Below are 21,427 nucleotides of genomic sequence, written 5' to 3'. Positions count from 1 at the left end.
ATATGATGCTGAGAAAGAAGCCAGACAGCTCCTGGAAGCAAGGCAAAGAGAATTACAAAGAATAGAGGAAGCAAAACAGAAAATAGCTGATCAAGGTAATGAAGGAAAACAAATATTTTTGTTTCTTATGGAAAATAACTTGCCAGATCTTTTCATTAAAAAATGTTTAGTTTTAAACTAACTGAAAATGGATTCTTTTGAATTAGTTCCTGCCTCATTAAATATTTTGAAAACCCTTACTTATGTATTTTGAAAATTCATAAATTGCGTACTGGGTACTTTTTTTAAGAACTGATGGCCACTGTACATTTTTCTGTTCAGGATGTTGATTTTTTTGAATGTTCCACACTGACCAGTTTTTGGACCGTTTGTTTGCATCATTAGACTTTCAGGGCACCTTTGTTGCAGAAAAGGTCAAAACATAACCTAAATTTAATAAGGCTTTGGAAATGCACATCCTTTATATAACTAGTGCTTAAGTTGAACAACTCCTCTGTAATGAAGCAATTTCAACTTTGCTACCAGAGTTTCAGAACTTATATGACTGTTTCTTTCTAGAAGCTAGTTTTGACTTTCTTCTCTGAGTAGCAATGTCAGCTTTCACTGAATGTTGTTATTTTTTGAGCATCTCATTGGGCGTCAATTTGCATTTATAAGTATCTTTAAAATCTAGTCCTTAATGCATCATTAGAGCTGTCAGTCAAAGAAGCCCATGGAGGATGATGATGTAAATACTTATTTAGGTAAACTGAAAAGGTAATGTTTTATATAATTATAATATGTAGCAAATCTAATTTTAATTTACAACATTTAATACAGTGTATGTTTCCTGTAGTCAGAATTACAGTGTTCTTATTACTGGTTCTTAGGCTTTAATCAGTTACAAAATTAATAGGATTAGAGTTCTATTTTTCTCTCATTCAGTTTCCTCTCCGAATATATTTTTGCTTCACACTAAAGATAGATTTCTGCACTTCAATTTAGATAAAGCAAAAGAAGAAAAGCAAGACACTTTTGTAGAAAAGTTAGTCACTCAGGTCATCAAAAATCTTCAAGTGAAAATTTCCAACATTCATGTGCGATATGAAGATGATGTGAGTACTTTTGTGTATATGTGACAGACAGTGGTCTGCACTGACTGCAATAGTTTGCAATGACTATGAACCCATCTGGTTTCTTATTTCCTCTTTACTCTTTTGATGTGATAAGGAAACTTCTAACACTTTACCAATTTCTAGCACTTTTTTAAAGTCATGCCTTTGTGAACAATAAGTGCTGTTGCAAATCAACCAGGATTCACTTGGCAGATTTTTGAAAATGTCTAAAATAAATGAGAAGATAGCCTTTGATAAATGCAGATATAAATTTGGAGCTTAAAGCACATAGAATAAAATAAGTATATGAATGGTTAAATTGGGATTATTGGTTAAATTAATAATTTAACCAATAATCCCAAAGATAACGAGTTCTGTCTTACCGGTTATCATTTAGCATGGGGCAAGTTGCAGTCTGGCAGGAAGGAGGTGGGGGCATGGGAAGCCACACGATGCCCCAGCAGTAACTAGAAGGTGGGAGTGGGGGAGGGGGGTGGGGACTATTACCTATAGCTAGGCTCTGTGGACCCCAGTGCAGCTGCTTGCAGCCTTCCTGCTGCCTGCCACGAGCAGCCTGGGCTCTGGGCAAGCCTCTGCTGCCCACTGCAGAACTCTGTCTGCTCATAGCAGGCAGTGGAGAAGCTGTGAGTAGCTGCACCGGGGTCTGCAGAACCTAGCTATTTAGTACTAATCTCCTTCCACCTACCAATTTATCTTTTAACCATTGTAATTACAACAGGTTAAATAGATATTTTTTTAAATCAGTATTTACGTCCCTAAAATAAAACTACATAACTGGTAAATCCTTGTAGGCAAATATTCAAATATTATTAATTGTGTTTCCTTTTCTGTATGTATTCTAATTTTAAATAGCTCTTTTATATATTTGCTCTTATTAGATTACAAATCGAGAGAACCCGTTGTCATTTGGTGTTTCACTTCAGAATCTCAGTTTGCAAGTAAGTAAAATTTAGACTTAATAATAATATTCAGTAAAAAGGTAATATTGCTAGATTAATACTGTCCACTAACTTGGAATATATTTTATAAAGTAATATAAATATAGTTGTTGACAGCTTGCTATTTTAGGAAGGAGGTATTATAGGGTGAAATTTTGCATAATAGTACAACATGAGCCTGAAATGTAACAAAGGTTTAAGTTGACTAATCCTTGCATGTACTGGTTAGCCAAAGGCACAGCAAATGCTACAATAATCTGAGAAAGTTGGCAACTCCAAGAACTTTTTCTTTTGGGGGTTTTTTTTCTGGCATCTGTAGTCCACATTTTAATAGATGTTACCTGTCTTCAGGATTACTGAAAGGACATCCTTGCACCCTTCCTGTATACATTATGGGTCTCAGTCCTGGCCCTAGGTTTCATCTCTGAGGAAGGATTCAAGCCTTTTCTCAGCTACATTGAAATAATGGAATTAGGTTTATAGTGTATATTTACTGTTTGCTTCTGATATTTGATCATGCTAATATTAGAACAGAAAGGTCAGTATGCATCTAGTGGATTTCAGAATAACTTTCCTGTATTTTTCTCTCCAGACAGCAGATCAAAATTGGAATCCATGTTTACATGATGAAACTGCCAAGCTGTTCTATAAGGTAAAAGTATAACAACAGCACAGTGTCTATAACACTGTCATGAAAGAATACATAATTTATGAAACCTAAACTTGAGAGAGAAGCTGAGCATGTGAGGAGTATTTGAATATTTACTATCAATCAGAAAATTAATTTTAGTGGAAAGTTATGGAAGATCAGTCTGTTTGACTGTAAAAGTTCTGCTTGGTTTTCAGATTGTACGACTTGATAACTTTTTTGCTTACTGGAATGTGAAGTCTCAGATGTTCTACCATGGTGGTTATGATGAATCTTTGGTAAGTCAAGTATGACTTAAAGCATACTAATGATGCTATCATATTTGAAATGTTACTGAATATTTTAGATTAGTATAAACAAAGTTGAACCACAGTGTATTTAGGCAGGTCTTACATTTTATAAAATTTTAAAGATGACGTATTAGTGGCCTTAATACTAACTATAACTTTTCTCTGTCTATCCATGGTTGTTTGCTATTACACTGCATTTTGTAGGAGATAGTAGTTATTATGCTTGCTCATATTGTTAAAAACCAAAGGTCTTTTATTAAAAGGACTTGCTTAATTTCACTTAAGGGCAAGCATCTATTTCTAAAAAGCAAACTAATTTCTGAGGCACCCTTTCTACAAAGAACATTTTAGAACATTTTCAAATTTTTATATAAAATTATTTGACCTCACATGGAAATTAAGTTCTCAGAGTTGGGTTTTTTGTTTTGTTTTTTGTTTTGTTTTTAATACAGAATAATTTAAAGCATGGAGTTGCCTGCCAAAATATGATTCCAGATGGTTATGAGTTTGGTAAGTGGTGGTTTTCTCTGAATGTACCTACTCTTTCTTTCACATGTAATGCTTAACAGAACTCTTTAATTTTATGCATATTCTATACTATACTAAGAGTTTTTAAATAAAGCAAAATGCTGACTACTAATTTTCCATGTCTATAGATCAGACTAGACAGAATTTTCCAGAATCCTTTGTCAGTTCTATGAAGCAGGGGGGACTAGGACCAGGACTCATCTTCCCTGTGCTCAACATCCAGCCCCCAGAATCAATAGCATTTGGTCCATGGGGATCCTCATTGATCAGGAAATTTGGCAGTGGGCAAGCAGTGGCAATTAATACTTCTGGCCCCTGCCTGGCTTGGCTGGGTGGAGGCTGAGCCATACCCCTTCCCCTTTCACCCCCTTCTGTTCCTATAGCACAGGGCTGGGCAGTTATTTTGGGCAGAGGGCCACTTACTGAGTTTTGGCAAGCCATCAAGGGCTGCATGACAGGTAGCCAGGGGCAGATAAATATTTAATTTTCTAAACTTTCTTCCTGGCCCGCAGGGCCTCTAAAATTGCATGGCGGGCTGCATCCAGCCTGCAGGCCACATTTTGACTACCCCTGCTATACCACCAGTCCTGTATGCTATGGACAGATTGGCCACTGCCCATCTGGTCCACAGGACAAAAAGGTTGAGCACCGGTGATCTAGAGGGTATTTAAAAGCGGCCCTTACAGGTTAACGGGTGCTTTAGGGCAGGGGTTGGGAACTATTTTCTGCCATGGGCCATACTGTTTATGACCCAGCCCTCTGCCAAAAGGTGTAAATCTCTGTCCTTCCCTTCTGGCGTACCCAAACCTCTATGTGTGCTTACTGTCATCATTGATTTAGGTGGCCAGCAATGATGGAATGGGTTAGATTTGGATGGGGGAACAGAACAGGCAGTGCTGGGCAGAGGGAGTAGATAAAGTTCTGAAATCATAAGGACCCTGGGGTTGCCCTTGGGCTGCTGTGAAGGGTATTGGTGGAACTTGGCACGCTGTGGGACTATGGTAATGCCTTACTGGTGCCCAACCAGAGTATGTTGCTCATCCCATGAGCTACTGTGGACCAGATCTGGCCTGGAGGGTAATGGTTTCCTACCACTGCATTAGGGAACCTTCTAATTAGCATCCACTGATGTCTCTGTCTCCATCTTGGTACCCCTCCCAGCCCTGGACTCTAATTCAAGTAACAGAAGAAGGGCTGTCTGAAATATTTTCGTGGCTAGGACCTACTGTAGTAATGACTTGCAGTAGTGACATGCCTTCTGCCTCTTGACCTACTTCAGTGAACTGGTGATCAGCATTGCTGCAAGTGCCCCCTCAGAGAAGCTGTCAAAGAGAGGATCACTAGGCTGCCATTCATCAAGGGCATGTCACGTTGTTTAGTCAGTCTCTGGAGGGAGAGCTTGGGCAAGATAGTAGGGACTTTGAATTTCTATGGTCCTGTGCCTGCAATGCTATGCAGTACCTTTAGCAAGTGCAACAGCTGCTATAGTTTGTCATAGTACAAGTTTTCCATTGCTCCTGGCTGCAGCTCTCATTTGGATCACCATCACCTCCTGAGTGAAGACCTGTGTGGAGAGGTTTCTGAGAGAGGTTGGGTGAAGTACACCAGTGACCTTTCAGGGAAAATGCAGCTAGATCACTTTGAAGGTGAACACCAGCAAATGCTTCCTGTCTTGAGGCAACTTTACCTGGTTTGCAGGGTGGTGCTCCATCTACCAGGCCTGTCTCAACTAGCTCCTGTTCAATGGAGCCATCCACTATTGTTACTGAGACAGAAGCTGGTGGAGCTGCTTCTGTGAGAACAAGACCCTGTTCATGACCTGTGTAACTGCAAACCCCATGCAAGAGTGTGGCATGGACTGGCTGGTCAAGGCCTGGCTCGGTGTACATAGGGACAGTTGCTGTAAACTGCACTAATTAGGTTGTGACTAGCAGCTCATTGCACCCAGGTACTGTTGTAACCATTGACAGCAAAAAGATCTTGATCATCAATGTGACCATCTTCTTTAAGAACTGGTGGAAGGCTTTCACTGAATCTGGGAAGAGAAGTTGACTAAGTACAGCCAACTGGCTAGTAACCTGAAGGAGAAGTGTGTAAGGTGACTGCAGGTGTTCATAATCAGTATACATGGTTCATGGCACCTGAGTAATGAGAGCATTCTGAGAGTTCAAGGTACCATGGTGCTATTTCAAGTTGATGAGGTATTAGACACCATCAGATGGTCATGGAAAGTTTTGTTGAGCACATCATTGGCCATAGTTAGTATGAAGAGTCAGCCAAGATTACCTGACAGAAGTTAGAGTTGGGGGATAGACTGAACATGGCACCCCCCTCTTTATGCCATAGCCTCTAATAAAGGCCACAGGTGCTAGAGAGAGTACCTTTACCCTGGGCAAACATAAGCAAATGTAAAGAAAATAACCAAGAATGCCTCTACCATCCTGCAGCTGTGTACTAATATGGTTACCATGTGCTTGGTGTTCTGACTCATACTATAAAGTATTGAGAGAAAAAAAAATTAACCCTGGGCATATGTAGGTTGCCTGTTTAATAATGTGTTAAGATTGCTTTACCATCCCATAGTTACATATGTACCAATATGATTTCTATTTTTGGGTCCTGTTCCCCTCATAACTGAACTGTATTGTACAAAATATTTACTTTTACCATTTTCTTAATCAAACATTTAAATTTGCTATGAAATAATAACCTCCTCTGCCAGGTTTCCATTTATTGTAGATATGGTGCTAAATAAAAGCTCTGTAATATATTAAAAGTATGGTTTCTGGACATCACTCTTTTAGCCCCATGTGGAAGAAGAGTAGAGTAATGGAAGTGAAAATGAAAACATGGCTATGCATAATAGATTTTTTTTTTTGTGGTTTTGGAATCTGTGAGACTTAATAAATGGTCATAAATTCTATTTGAAATTTAAGGACCTGTCTCAGTTTTAGTTGCAACTATTCCACATCCAAGGCAACTTGCTGGAATGGATAAAGTATCTCAACAAATGTAAATATTCACAAAATGTGGTGAAGGTCCTCCATTTTAAAAGTGGGGCCCCTGACAGACATTCACTTTAAAGATGTGATGGGATCTAATCTTTGTTCCCAACAATTGTGCTTCTTGCCATGTTGCATGTGCAATTTTGTGATTGGGAATTGGATCCCGATCAGTTCGTGAGCCCAAGGTCCCCTTGGAACAGGAAGATGAAATCAATCAGCTGATTGTCTGTTGGGAATAGGAACCAAACTGGTCCCTGGCCCCAGCTGGCAATCAGCTAAGTGCACAGGGAGCTGGCATTGGGCTGCAGCAGCCTGAGGCTGGGCTCTCTGTGTACCAAGAGTTATAAAAACCAGCTGTGCAGCATGCAGGGTTTGAAAGGTCCTGGATGGCCACATGTTCAATTTAAGGCATGATGCAAATGCGCCATAAAATGATTCCATCATATATGTGGAATAACTGTGGCTTGTTTACTGCATTATCACGCCTTACTTACGTGTGTTTAACCATGTCTTAAATGTAATGCGTTTTGGGGGCTGTAGGAGACTTCTTCATATGTGTTCCTGTAATTTTGAAAATAAACTTACAATGAGATTCACAAATCACCTTCAAATCATAGGATTTATTAAGTTAATTGACTAATAAATACAGTAGCTGAGTGTAGGTATTCTACGTTTTCAATCATGGTATTTGGAACGTTTGTTAAGGAAGGCCTTCATTCTGCAACTGTACCTCCACAGATATTAAAATCTGCCTATTGCAGAATAAAGGCCCAGTTTGTAAAGAGGACATAACTAATACAGCTGCCCTGGGTATTTAAACACCTATCAATTACTTCTTCCTCTGGTAGTTGCCTACTTACTATGTAAGGTCAATTTAAAGATTTACTAAGAATTTGACTGACACTTGTAACAGCAGCAGATCAAAGAAGCAGAGCTGGTCAGAAAATAAACTATTTTTTCTCCATTTTTAAAAATACTTAATTCTTTTACATTTTCTGACCAGCCTAATTTTAAAATGTAACCCTGATCCATGAAAAAATGTTGCCCATAAGCAGTGAATAGTTTTACCTTTATTCTGTTCCTGCAAATTAAATTACTATGGAGTAGGAACTATTATAGTATAATAATTGGTATAGTGAAGTGAATTTTACAGTTGAAATAGTTTCAGCTATATACTAATAATGTAGCACTTATCAGCATATGGGAGGCAATTTACACCACATTTTAATTTTAATTTTATTTTTAGTTTAATTATTGAAAACCCTGCAAAGGGAAATATTGAGGAAGATTCTTTTAAAGAAATTCCCATTGGCTCTTGGCTTGTTACTGTTCAAAATGAGTACTGCTTATTTAGTGTTTAAACTACATAAAGGAAATTTGAGAATTTTTCAGTGGAATAATGCGTAAATTTTAGGCTGTACTAAATAATTAACTGATTGACTTCAGTTTCTTGCGCTTTTCTTTCTTCATTTTTGTTTTCTAGTATTTCGTCCAATTTCAGCTAAAGCCAAACTCCGTATGAATCCTCGATCTGATTTTGACTTTTCTTCACCAAAAATGGACTTGGATGTAAATTTACAGGATATAGCCATTGAATTCAATAAACCACAGGTAACATTTCTGGTGTGAAAATTATTTCTATGACTCGATAAAATATTAGTAGATTGACTAAAGAAGCATTTTTGAGAACTGTTAGAATGAGCCTGTTAAACCTTTTGAGACCATTCTTTCTCTCCTTGGTGTAAATAATACAGTTTTCAAAATAGTTTTGGTTAATATTTTAGAACTGTTTATATTAATAATAATTTTTTTTTTACTTGTTTTGTTTGGCTAGTACTTCAGTGTTATGGAGCTCCTTGAGTCCATTGATATGATGACCCGAAACCTACCATACAGAAAATACAGGCCTGATGTTCCTTTGCACAACAATGCCAAGGCATGGTAAGACCTTATAAAAGATTTTAAAATATACTTTTATGTGTTACGTGAAATAATTACCTAGAGGTTGTTTTTCCATTGTTAAAGGAGAACATGGTTTTTTGAACTTCTTTAGCCCCTAGCACACCTTCATTTAAAGGCACCTTGGGATCTGACCCCTGATTCCAACAATTGCATCTCCTGCCATGCCATTTATGCTGTACCTGGGGTAGGGCCGGCTACGACATGGGGCATATCACAATTCCCGCGCCAATTGCTTTTCCCTTGCACTTCAGTTTAACTTGCTGCTGAGTACCTGGAGCCTCTTGCCCTGGAATGGGCTCCCCTCTACTTTCCCACCATGTCTTGATCATCAGTAGTTACTGATAGGAAGGAAGGCTCCTCCAGAAATAGGGGAGATTCTCTACCCCTGGTACTGGGGCTATTGACTTGAGGCCCTGCCTCCCCTATACCCTGTCCGCTCACCAACTGGGTTCAGCTGCAGCTGCTGTGACGTAACACACAATGCCCCAGCTCATTTTCACCACTGCCTGAAGGATGATGCTGGTATCCAAAATACTTCCTGTGAGAGGGAGCATCTCTCAGAGCTGGGCCTTCTTTCAGCCTGCTCACCTGTCGCTACGGGGCAATCTACCCGGTCTCACCTGCCAAGACTTTGCTGTTGCTACAAACAGATGGTAAATATGGGAGACTGCCCATTGGATACCCTGAAGCCAGGGGGAGCTATCTGCAGCTCTGTTCCTTCCCTACGCTGCAGCCCATGCCTTGCAGATGGCATCCAGGTTAACATTACTTCTGGTCTGAGACCACACATACATGTGTGCCTCTGGCATACTGCCTGTTATCGGGCCACACTCCACTGCCCTGGTCCCCCTTGAGCGGCCCCTCTTGGGCCATCAGACTTTGCTACACTCATACTGGCCTCGCCATTCAGAACCTTCGGTTTCTGTGAGTTCCCCTACTCTATGTGGTTCCAGCCTTGTGCCAAACCCTGGGCTAATTCTGCCCCAAGCCTCTCACCAGGCACAACTTCTCACGTGGCTGGCCCTTGCACTGTCCTTCAAGTTTACTCCCATTCGACCCTATTCAGTGCACCCCTTGGGCTGTCCTTCAGGCCTACTCCAACTTCAGCCCTACTCTGTGCAGGGCCTCCCAGCGTTCTCCACATTTACCCCCTCTGGGGTCTCCAGGATCTCTCATCCCTGCTGGGCTCAGGCACCTACACATGAGCATACCTGGCCCCACTACTCCCCCAACTGCCTCCAAAACCCACCTGAAGATGGGGGCTGGGGTTAAGGCACCCCTTCTCACCTTTCACCGGGGAGGTAACTGGCCTGGCATTTCCTGGGGTCTTCTGTGCCACCACAAGTCCCACCAGGCAACCCTTCCCTGGCAGAGTGCAGTTTTAGGTCATGCTCAGGATCAGGAGCCTCCAAAGCATCCTTATAAGCTCCTGCCTTTACCTCCAAGGTTGTTCCTGCTGCAGTTCAGCTAGGCAGTTGCCTGGTAGCTGCCTGCCTCTGCCCTTAAAGTGGCAGGCACCCAAAGGTGCCCTGCCACACTTCCAAAGTCTGAGAGCTCTGGGTATCACCCCTAGACATCTTAGCACTCAACTGGTCCTCTTGGAAGTGCTGGAAGCAGCCAAGTGGGGTCTTCCCACGCTGGCTCTACACTCAAATTAAATCAAAGCCACCTGGCCCTTATTACCGGGCTGTGGGCCACATTGAGGCTCTACCATCTCAGTTCTCACTTTTCATAACAAAAATGAAACCCCAGAGCACTTCAGGTGTAGTGCTGCGGGGAGTAGGAGGTGGGGAGGATTCATGCATCTGATGTCTGAGCTCAGTCCTGAGGCAGGTCCCACAAATTAATTGGCTGGATGTCTTGCAACTCATGTCTTTGGGGGGTAGGAGCCCTGCTGGGTTTCCTCTGGTCTGGCTTGGTGCTGGCTCTCTGGAATCTTTGTCAGGTCCCACCAGAACAGTAGGGGAGCTCCTTGCTGCCCATGCTGCAGTTGCTCCCTCTGTGGCAGCTGCTGCCGCACACTGAAGCTCCAGATGCCTTTTTAAGATGACATCCTCAGTGCGTCCTCCCACACACAGGGAGAGTGTGTTTTTTAAAGTGGTGCAGCAGAAATGCACGTGCCTCCACTTCCGGGGCTTGGTTAGCTGCAGGTGAGTAGAGCCAACCCTTAGCCCTTTCTGGGACACGATCCCCTGTTGACTGGGGGCTGTTGTGGAGGAATCCACCCTGCTTCCGGTGCAACTGGGAGCCTTGTCATCCATGTGCCATGATTAATACTTTAATTGCAGCATAAATGTAATGTATGGAGGGGCCTTTACTGAAAGTTTTGTCTGTCTACTTTATTAATTTCATAGTTCCACACCCACTTTTAAGGTTCCAGGAGCTAACTTGAAGTTGGAATGCATTGTTTTATAACAGTGCATTACACTAAAAACTTGTATCCCAGATGCTCTTGGCAGCTCTAGTGAAGATGGTTAAAGGTTGATTGATCTGATTCTTGACTTTTTCATGAACTTTTCTCCTTATCTGGCTGGCACTGGTGTGTGAATATAATATAATGGGCACCCATAGCCAAAAATGAATTAGTGCTAGCTTTTCTTCTTGCATTATATCAAGACCTATGCTAAACCACAGTGGACATAATGGCAAAACTGCCTTTTGTAGTTTATCTAGCTACCAAAAGTGCCCCCCCCCCCTTTCTTCCCTCCCCAAACCTCATGGCAGTCTCCTTATTCTCTTAGGTCCACAAATTTAAGGATTTTTGTTTATCTTTGTGTAAATGTGTGCTCAAGCTTGCTCACATGCTGTCTCTAGTACATATATTATATACGTCTTAAAAGCTCGCAGCTGGTGTCTTAAACAGTGTGTTCTAAAAACTGCTAAGTCTCTTGTGTTTTGCTTATGAGATTTTTGATTGAGTCATCTTACTTTGTAGTAACATATAATTAACTTACATTTTAATGTTTCCTGCATTAGGTGGAAATACATTATTTACGGTGTCCTTGAAGTAAATGTCCAACCTAAGCTTAATATGTGGTCATGGGAACACATTCAGCATCACAGAAAACAAGTGAGGAATTACAAAGAGATGTATAAAATGAAGATAACATCAAAGAAACCCAATGAAGAGACTTTAAAATTTTTGGAAGTTAGTAATTTTCAATGAAACTTTTAACTTTATATTGACCTCTAAACTTTAACGTACCTAGCTAACTGCTTAGACCTAATGGGGCATATGTTCACCAAATAAGTAGTAACATCCATTAAAACTTACAAAGGGCTGGGGTGTCTTGTGCAAGGGGAGGGTGGGCAGAAGCATTGGGGAGACTGCATGGCATGTGTTGTAGAGCATGGGGGATCCTGTATTCCCTCTCTTTCACATGCCCCCTTCTCCGCTATATGAGCCACCCTGGCCTGAACCAGGTAGCAGCAGTGGTAAGATCTGTGACCTCCAGCAGCGCAGGGAAAGCTGTGCAGCAGCAGGTGAGCTGCTGTGGCTTCAGCTTTGGCCTGGACCCAGGGCCAGTGCTGGTGCTGTCATCACTGCTGCTGTTTCCTGTCTGGACTGGGGCCAGAGTTAGAAACTGAGCCGGACCTACCTCATTGGGTAAGTGATAGCAGGCACTAGGAGGGTATACGCACAGCGGGGCATGGGAGGAAGGGGTGTGCAAATAGTGGGACGGGGGCTAGGCACCTGGGCCTGGCCACTAGGCCTGTGCGAATAGGGAAGTATCTGATTCGGATTCGGTCAATTTGGAGGACAGTGATTTAATTCAGTCATTTGAATCTCTGTCCTCATTTGATTCAGCCAAGTTGGAATCCAAGGTTCAGTGCTGATTCGGATCAGCTGGGGAGAGGCAGGCACAGCCAGGTGGCTGCAGGTTCTTCCACAGCTCCTCCTGCTGTGCTTGCCTCTCCCTGGGCAGGGGGAGCCTCCATGGCTGTCCTGCCCAGCCCTAGCCTCCTGCCACTTAAAAAAAAAAGCAGCTGGGGCAGCTCTGGGACCACTCAGCCCCAGCTCCCAGGCAGTGTGCAATGCCCTGCCAAGCTGGGGTGCACCCATGCCATGCAACAGCTGCCATGTGGATGCCAGGTCGGGGGTGGGGAGGGATCCCTGCTGTTCTGCACTGCCCTGCATATGGAGGGGCTCTGTCACCCTCAGAGGCCATGTTCACTGCTGCCAGAACTGGTGAGTATGGGGCTTTTTAAAAAGTGCTGGGACTAGGCTAGGGCTGGGTGGGGGTGGGGGATGGGGGATGCCTGCCTGTCCCTGGCCCATCTGAATCTTTTCCAGATTGGAGGCTTCAGATTCAGTTTGGGCCTTTTTTTAATGGGTCTCCCAATTTTTTTTATTTGGATTCAGAGATTCAATCACCGAATCATGCCAGATCTCCTCCAAATTGAATTGGCGTCCAAAGCTTCGCACAGCCCTATTGGCCAACTGTTTCCCTGTCTCTGCTTTCCCTGCTCCAGTGCTGGGAGGGACAGATTGAAGACCGCGCCTCCTAATAATTAGGTTCTGTACATGGGGAATTATATATCTGTTATAGTTACCCATGTGTAGAATTTAATTATTGCGGGGGGGGCCGGGGGGTCATCTTAAACTTGGGTAAACATGGTGTATATTATTAAGGACTCCTTTGTTTTTAAAGGAATATGAAACTTATTTTGAAACAGTATCCTGAGTGGTCTGTCTTGTCACCAATATTTTTTCACCTAGAATCCAATCTAGAAAGCCCTACTTACATTACATTTATACTGGGTTCCTTGCATTTGTTTTTAACCAATAGAACCTGTTAAAAATGCATGCAGTTCTTTGTTTAGTCATTACTGTAATGGTGTCTGCAAATTTCTTGTCAGTTCACCCGGCTGTGTATACAGTCCCATGCATGGGGCATTACACCCTGCTTTTGTACACTATTAAAAAACAGTATTATGCATATGGGATAAGTGCATGATTTTGTTTTCCTACATAATGTATTGCCAGTCCTGGTTTGTTACCTAGGTGTTCCTGTTGCTGCTGTTGTAACAAATATTAATTATTTGCATATTGGTGCATACCTTGTTTAAGTACATAGCATTTTTCTGCCTCACTGGGCGTGTCTACATGTGCATTTACTGTGCAGTAAGTTTCTGCGTAGTAAGTGTTTTTAGGCCGGTGTCTACACACGCAGCTGTTAAAGCACAGTAATGCTGTGTATGGACTGATTTGGGGCTAACTTTAAGTCTTCTCTGGGCTGAAATTGTGGCTCTCTCTAAAAATGTATTCTAGTGATTGTTTTGGTTTCTGGCCAGAGTTTTGGCAGGGGAAGAAGCTCTAAAAATCATGATTTGTATGGTGTGCTTTACAGCATTTTGTTTGTATTCTTTTTCTCCCTCTCAAAATATATAAAGCTCACAAATTCAGAATTCCTAAAGATACATATTTAACTTAACGGTATGTACAAAAATAACCAGTGCATTAGACAACCACTGAGGATGTTCTTTTCAAATGGACAAAAAATGCTGGAATGTAAAGTAAAGCAAGGGTCAAAATGGAGGTGGGAATTATTTATGTGCAGGTGAAAATAAACCTGTTGCAATGGACAGAAAAAATGTTTAAAATTTTCCAGAAAATGAGGATATGCTGTATGCCATATTTTGCTGTATCTTGTTAGGTTCAAACAGTTGAGAAAGTAGGAGCATGCAGGGACTGAATAAAATGTTTTTTGTGCTGAGTGTGGTGCCATGCATGAGTAGAAAGGTAACTAGCTGTGTTAGTCAAACTTCAGATTAATGTGATTAACTAACTACCTCTTGCTGAAATTCTTTGCTATATTTTGTTTTTGTATACTTTTTTGGCATTTATCAAATTGAACAATTAAATAATAAAGTTCTCTCCTTGTTTTCTAGGAATTTGAAAAGACATTGGACATCTTTAATATCACATTAGCCAGACAGCAGGCAGAAGTTGAGGTAAAACTATTATCATTAAGCTCAGAGAAAATAAATTAATATATGAAAGGGGTTGCCTTCTTATTTGTACATTTTACTCAGATATTTACCGTCTTCTGATTATTGGACTGATAGTTACGGTTGGGCCTAAACTCTGTTCACCTCTATCCTGAGTAGACAAGAACTTGGTGATGACTTCATAATCTTTTTTTAAAATAAGTGATTTGGGATAAATTTGACATCTTTTCAATTTTATATGTACAGCCCTTCCTGAAAATGTTTTGGGTAACTCCTTAGTTCACCTTTGTTATTTTCTGTGGTTCTTATCACCTTTGTTCCAGTGCTGCAGTCCTCTCCCAGACCAATCTGAGAGGGAATAAAGCAGCCCCTGAAGCTCCCTGCCTGCTTTCCAGACCTGCTACTGCCAGCTGGGCAGCATGGGCAACAGTGGGAAGCTGGGGGGTTGCAGAAATGGGCTTGGGGATGTTCTCCCTGAGCCCAGGTCCCAGCCTGCCATCTTTGAAATTGCTGTCCAGCTGGACACTGTGGGCAGCATTGGAAGCCCATAATGCTGGTAACATAGGTGGCGGAGAGCTTCCCTGGTCCTTGTCCTTTCTGTGTGTGCTGCCCTGCTGGGAACCCTGGCAGGGAGTGCAATTTCAAAGCCTGTGTGGCAAGAGGAAAGGGTCTGGCTTATTTGTACGCAATGTTTGCATTAGATGTTTTTTAACTGGAGAAAGTGATTTCTTGCCAATCTATAGTGCAGTCCCCTTTCTGAAAATGTACATGTTACACTTTACAGCAGGGGCAGGCAAAGTCCAGCCCGCGAGTTGGATTGGGCCCATGGTGGACCTCCATTTCCCAGCAGCTCCTGCCTAGGTCACTGCAACCAGTTTCCATGGAGACCCCAGGAGCAGCGGCACGGTTACAGTGCAGGGTCAGGGTTTCCATTCAGCTCAGCCACAGCACCACTGTTAAGACGTGCAGCTGGATGGGGAGCTGCTCCAGAGCTGCGATCTTGGAGCTATGACAGCGTGGTCCAAAGCTGGGGCAGAGCTGCAATCCACTGCCCACTTGTCCCGGGCTGGGAAGTGCAGGCACCGGATTGTGGCTCTGCCTCAGCTCTGGACAATGCTTTCACCACTGCAAGCCCTGGCTCCTGAGCAGCTTTTTGCCCTGCCAGCTATACTGGAGCTGGTCTCCATGGAAACCCTGGCAATGCACTGTTACAGTGCTGCTGCTGCTCCTGGGGTCTCCATGGAAACAGGCTGCGGTGATACAGGACCAGCCACCAGCTGGATCCAGCCACCAGCTGGATCCAGCCACCAGCTGGATCCAGCCACCAGCTGGATCCATCATTTTGCCCACCGCTGCTTTACAATATGCTTCCAATACCTGCAGCTGGAAAAGCTCACCTTATCCATCCCAGCCACTTAAGGTATTAAAGAATATTTTAATTCTCAATTTTTAAATTCCTGTGTAACATATGCGTTAAATAATTACTTACTTTCTTCTGTATCTCAGGCAACCAAAGCTGGATTAAAGATTTACAGACCAGGGGTGAAACAAGATGAAGATAGTTCTGGTGGCTGGTTTGGATGGATATGGGGCTGGTCAGGGGAAAAAGAAGATGAAAAGAAGCAACAGGCAAAGGGTGCAAGTATGTCCACTTAATAGTTGCATTGATTTTTTTCTGTGACCATAAAATGATTTTATAGGAAAGGGGATCTCTGTACTAAAGAAGCTTTTTATGGGAGGGGTGGGGGTGTAATCTTGGTTTGGTAGAAGGCATCTGACTATCCTTAAACTTCTTTCTACTATTATCACTCTGAGATGGTATTACATGTTGTGAAGCTTCTAAGTATTTTTCAGTTTTTACAGTTCTTTCTTGGGTTCCTCTCCTCTTGTCCATTCTTAGGAGTATTTGTATGGGTCTGCTAGAGTAAGGGTGGGATTTGGGGGGAGCACACGGGTAGAAAAAAGTTACTAGCAAGTGATTATTTTTATTTTTGCTTAATCTAATACCAGCTTTAATGGCCAAGTACACCCATTACACTTTTACTGATATAAATGATTGGAAAACGGTTTATACCTATGACGGAACAAAAACGCGGCGCACACTGACTTGTTTAAAAACTGCAGAATCCAGTCTAAGATTTTCCCCGTCCGCCCACAAAAGGGCAAATGTTCGTTCTGTTTGCTACCGATCTAAACCAGGCTGCTTATAGAAAAGGGTGTTATTTAGATCAATTCTGCCTTGGGGTTTTTGAATATCTGTATGTAGCCAGTGAGGTTATGGCTATGTGAGCATCTGTCAAGAACCTGTAAAGACTTTGGGATAGGGAAGCTAAACCAAAAAGGCTTGGTTTCCTGATACAGGTTAGGAAATTAATCTGTCTGGAATCAAAATGGAACATAATTTTGGAGAATTATTTTAATTGCCTCTTAGTTGTATCAGATCTGATTACCATTTAATTTGCTTTGCTAGAGTGAATAGAGACATTTCAAAACCCCATAAGTAGAAGTGAAATCACGGAAAGCCTTGTTAGAAGTAGGAATAAATCTGAACTACTTGTAAACCTCTGAATTAGTTTGAAGGGTGAAGAGAGAATTAGACTAGCTATTAAAATATTTTATGAAACTTGAGGCTGTTGTATTTGTTGAATTTTTCCTCTAGTATCTACGTGTTTAATAGAGTTTAAATTTCTGCCTAATGAGGGATTTAGTGTTAGATGCCTACTGTGTTTTAAAAAAAATTGCAAAAGGAGCTCTACATGTTGCCCTCCGTTGTACTTCCCTGCCTCTGACAAAATTTTCATTCTAGCTAGGGTAACCATATTACTTTTAAGGAAATCCAGGACTCTGCCTCCGCTTCTGGCAGGAGGAGCCTGCCACCCACCTCCAGCTGCTGCTCAGGAGGGTGCCAAAACAAGTTCGCCCAGAGCGCTTCATGCACACATGAGCAGCCCATGGTCATAGCAGTAGTCTCCCCACCATCTCAACCAGTTCCTGCCCTAGGCAGGAGGTGTGGTGCCTAGCCCACCCTACCCCCCACCTCCAGCCTCTTCGCAGGAGGAGCCAAGCCAGGCAGTGCAGGTGGGGTGGAACCAGTTCAGGACTTGTGTTTCAATTTTTACCAAGTGGCCGGGACACAAGGATGACCTATGAAATTGGACTGTCCCAGGCAAACTGGGATGTATGGTCACCCTAATCCTAGCACACACTGTGATAGGGATTTAAAGGAAAGAGAATAGACAGATGTAATGCACTTCTGGAGCTGTCTATTTTATTTTAGTCTCTAAAGAATTTTAATTTTCACATTGTTCTTTTAGCATAAAGTCAAGCCCTAGGAAATTAGGGGACATCAGTAAAGTTCACCTGTGTAATGTTGAATTGGCCCTCTTGTGTGTATGCACTGAGGTGGTTTGATCATGTAACAGAAGACTATTTTTTCTCAGAAACCCTGCTTTGTTCAGTGTGCACTGTAGAGCTAGTTTGATAGTGATTCAGGAAGCTATTGTCTAGAGAGAATCTCTCACTCAGTGGTTGGTAACCTTAGGTTGTAGGCCAGATTAACCCAGTTCAAATCAGAGGCAGGTGCGTGGGTGCAAGGAGCTTGTCAGCTGGTGCTTTTCCCTGCATTGGCATGGGAAGAGCCACCCCCAGCTAGTGCTTCTGCCAGAGGCAGCACGAGAAGAGCAACTTCTGCCAGAGTCGCCCGCCACCAAAGCTCCATGTCTGTGTGCTTCGTCAAATGGCTCTGTGAGCTAGATCCAGCCTACAGGCTGTAGGTTGCCAACCTCTGCTCTGCATCCTTCACTGCAGAGGTTGAAATGTGTTTAGTGAGTCTGATTTGTAGAAGTGATGAACGTACGTAACAGTAACTTCAGTATGTTGCGTGGTCAAAGAATAGATCCAGAGTGCAAAACGTTTGAAGTACTCTGAAAAAAAAATTCTTAGACATTTAAAATTTAATACCTGGAATAAATAAATACTTCTGACTTTAATCTCCATGTCTCAATTCCTTATCTGTAAGATGGGAATGGTTCTGCCTCTTCTCTCGCTAAGCACTTGAGTACTATATTGATGAGAACCATAGAAAAGCCTATTGGAAATCAAATTTGTGTTCAGAGTCAGGTTTGAACAGTATGGTAAATGCAGTCCAGGGTCACGCACTGAATAATGAGGAGAAAAAATGTGGAATAACTGGTCACTGAATGAGCAACATCCAGTTTTATACACTGAATGAAAGAAGCGTTCTATAGAAAGTGGTTTGTCATATAATTACCATGTCATAATGTGTATCTACAAAATAAGGGCCAAATTAAGATGGCACAGGCAACCTTAATTTTAGTATAGCCTAACTTCTGAGTGCTTTTTTTTTATATTCTTCATAATGTTGTTTTAATACAGCTTCTGAGGTTCTAATTTCTTAAGTTTTTAAAAAGAAAAAAACTACACAAAGAAAAATCAAAACCAAAAAATGTCATTGTATGTCTTTATGTAAATAGCCAAATGGGGCATCAGGATTAGAACTTTTAAATCAATAATGCTTAAGTTAATTGGTCAGAATAGCAGAATAGTTGGTCACAATCCTTTAGTGCAGTGTTTCTTAACCTGTGGGTCGCAAGAATATTTGAAAGGGTCGCGAACAAACTTTAAAAATGGACCAACAGACTTTAAAAATGGATTTCCCTTTAAAGGAGAAAAACATGGGAAACCATGGCTTTTCCCTTGCAGGCTGGCCGAGTTCCAGCCTGCAAGGGATTGCTGTGTTCCCCCCCCATACCTCACACATGTGGCTCCTTGCCCCACACACGGTGGGGCTGAGAGCAGGGGGCAGCAGGTTGGGAGTGAGGAGCACTGGGTCGGAACTGGCCATCCATGTTTACAAATGAATCCTGATACAAAAAAGGTTGAGAACCATTGCTTTAGTGAACTAGTAACTGTGTGGCAGTTTCACAGATGTTTACTGATGGCACAAGAATTTGTAAGACTCAGGAAACTTAGGTTGTATTCTAGTCTCCCAAGTGGACATGCGGCTCCTTTTCTTCCATTTTGACTTCCATCTCTCCATCTATTCTCTGTTCCAATTTTGCCTCTCTTCCACCTGTTTTTTTTCTTCCTGATCCATTTTCCTTTCCTATGAAATTGCAGTCTCAACTCCTCTTTCCTAGTCCCAGTCTTATCACTTTACAGCTCTTCATTTGATCTTGGGATTTTTTCCAACAGCTAGTTCATTCCCAGTCCTCCCTCATTTCCATTATGCATCCTGCCTCTACTCCAAATCTCCTTGTTCATCCATTATTCCCATGCTCTGCTCTACCTTTGTCTCAGTCTTCTTGCCTAGCTAGTCCTAGTATCTTTCCCTACCAACTCCTACTGCCAGCTTCATGAGAAACCTTTTACCAATCTGCAGCTTTTTCTTCCTGTCTAACCTCTGCCTTGGCTTGCAGCAGTAATTATAAGGAAAGCTCCTCTAGTTCTGTGCAGGAGTACGCTAGAGGCGTGTCCCTACCATTCATCTGCAGTGTTGAAACATGCAGCATTGCCCTGTGTACGTTGTTTCAAGTGTGGAAGGTAATGTAGTTGCTTTAGTGCCCTCAGCAGAGCTCTTTAGTCTGCCCACATCTTTCTTAGCAGAGTTTGGCTACATACAAACGTTCAGATAATCTGGGAAAATTTGCCCAGATATTTTTCTTTTTCTCCTGGTAGAAAAATGTACCCAGAGATGTCTGAACAGATGTTTGAATGCTGAGCCCTTTATAGAGCAGAGAGCTTGCTGTGCTCACTCTATGTACACTGGGTTCCCCTGGCTACATATCTCAGCATGCTCTGCATGTTCCCTCAGTATGCCCAGAGACAAGTGGTAGAAGTGCAGAGGGCAGACATGACTGGCTTACCCAGACTGCCTTTCTCTCTCTGCAGCACAGCTGTCCTGGCAGTGATTCAGCCTTGGTTGTTTCCACTTAATTTTTCTTCTGGAGTGGCTGTTTTTGCCCTGGGAGAAAAATCCTGAACATCTGTACATTAGTGGTTTTTCCTGGCAAAGCAGCGACTCCCCCAGAGAGACTGAATGTTTGAACGTGGCCTTTATCTTTACATTTGTGTGTGGTGCTCAGAATTTCCTCCTTTGGGGGGTGGGGGTTAAGTTTTTTACTTGTATACAAGTGTTAGGCTTCTGGTTTTGTAGAATGAAGTAAATCCCCTTGAATAAATTGCATACCTCTTAGATCAGTTGGGTTGGGAGAGTGTATGTAGTCCCCCCAGATTGCTCTAAGAGGTTTCTAACTTTATTCAAAATATTATTCAATTTGTATACATGTATCTGTTTCTCCTCTCCTCCATCCCCCAGCAAATATTTCCTGGGCAACCAAGTTCTGCAGACATTCCTGTTCCCTGCCCTTGAGCTTAAATCCTTAAACGTATAGCAGTCCTTGACTCCTGTATTAGCTAAACTCTTGGGTTTTATGGTTTCCAGCATAATAGGTCTTGTGTAATAGGTCTCCTCCAGGACTACTCTTGTAGTTTTCATCTTCAACGGGGGCTGTTTTATCGGCCTTGTTAGGTCTGCCAGATACTAAAATTGCTGATATCAGAGTTCAACATTTTTTCTTTGTTGGGCAACCATAGTCCATTTCTGTTTTCCCCATTCATGGAAGTTCTGGAACACGATTAAACAGTAAGCACTTAAAACATTTTAATGCAAATGACCCAGTACTGAAAACTTTCTTTATCGAGTAACCAATGGAGATGCAATCAATAATTACAAAAATTAATTAACATTTTTATAAATATCCCCGCTTTTAAAAACTGTCAGGTGCTTAAGTATCTATTTTATAGGTAAAATTTTGATTTTTATTAAATATTTTTGTACCAAAAAAGTAGCTGCTGAATTCATCTTGTTGTAAAATTTTATCTAAATCAGCTGTTTGTAGTTTCTGTACCACAACAGCTTTTTTTTTTTTTTTTGCTTCCAGTTTCTGATTCTTCTCCTAACCAGTTG

At 42.1% G+C, this 21,427-nt stretch overlaps 1 protein-coding gene across 2 annotated transcripts in view; it reads left to right on the top strand.

Annotated features, from left to right (window-relative positions):
- The window catches only part of VPS13A (vacuolar protein sorting 13 homolog A), a 222,156-nt gene that overhangs the window by 30,493 nt on the left and 170,236 nt on the right, over positions 1-21,427 (top strand). For both annotated transcript variants that reach the window (XM_019517426.1, XM_019517427.1), the window contains exons 6-16: positions 43-95; positions 985-1,094; positions 1,994-2,053; positions 2,646-2,705; positions 2,900-2,980; positions 3,445-3,502; positions 8,009-8,136; positions 8,360-8,466; positions 11,464-11,635; positions 14,380-14,442; positions 15,946-16,081. In XM_019517426.1, coding sequence (XP_019372971.1) covers positions 43-95; positions 985-1,094; positions 1,994-2,053; positions 2,646-2,705; positions 2,900-2,980; positions 3,445-3,502; positions 8,009-8,136; positions 8,360-8,466; positions 11,464-11,635; positions 14,380-14,442; positions 15,946-16,081 — 1,028 coding nt within the window. The remainder of the gene's footprint in view (positions 1-42; positions 96-984; positions 1,095-1,993; positions 2,054-2,645; positions 2,706-2,899; positions 2,981-3,444; positions 3,503-8,008; positions 8,137-8,359; positions 8,467-11,463; positions 11,636-14,379; positions 14,443-15,945; positions 16,082-21,427) is intronic.

The sequence above is a fragment of the Gavialis gangeticus genome, unplaced genomic scaffold (genome assembly GCF_001723915.1).
Source record: "Gavialis gangeticus isolate Ggan-Ray unplaced genomic scaffold, GavGan_comp1, whole genome shotgun sequence".
In the NCBI taxonomy this organism is placed as follows: domain Eukaryota; kingdom Metazoa; phylum Chordata; order Crocodylia; family Gavialidae; genus Gavialis; species Gavialis gangeticus.
Note: the sequence above shows the minus strand (reverse complement) of the source record. Positions and strands in the feature narration are given on the sequence as shown.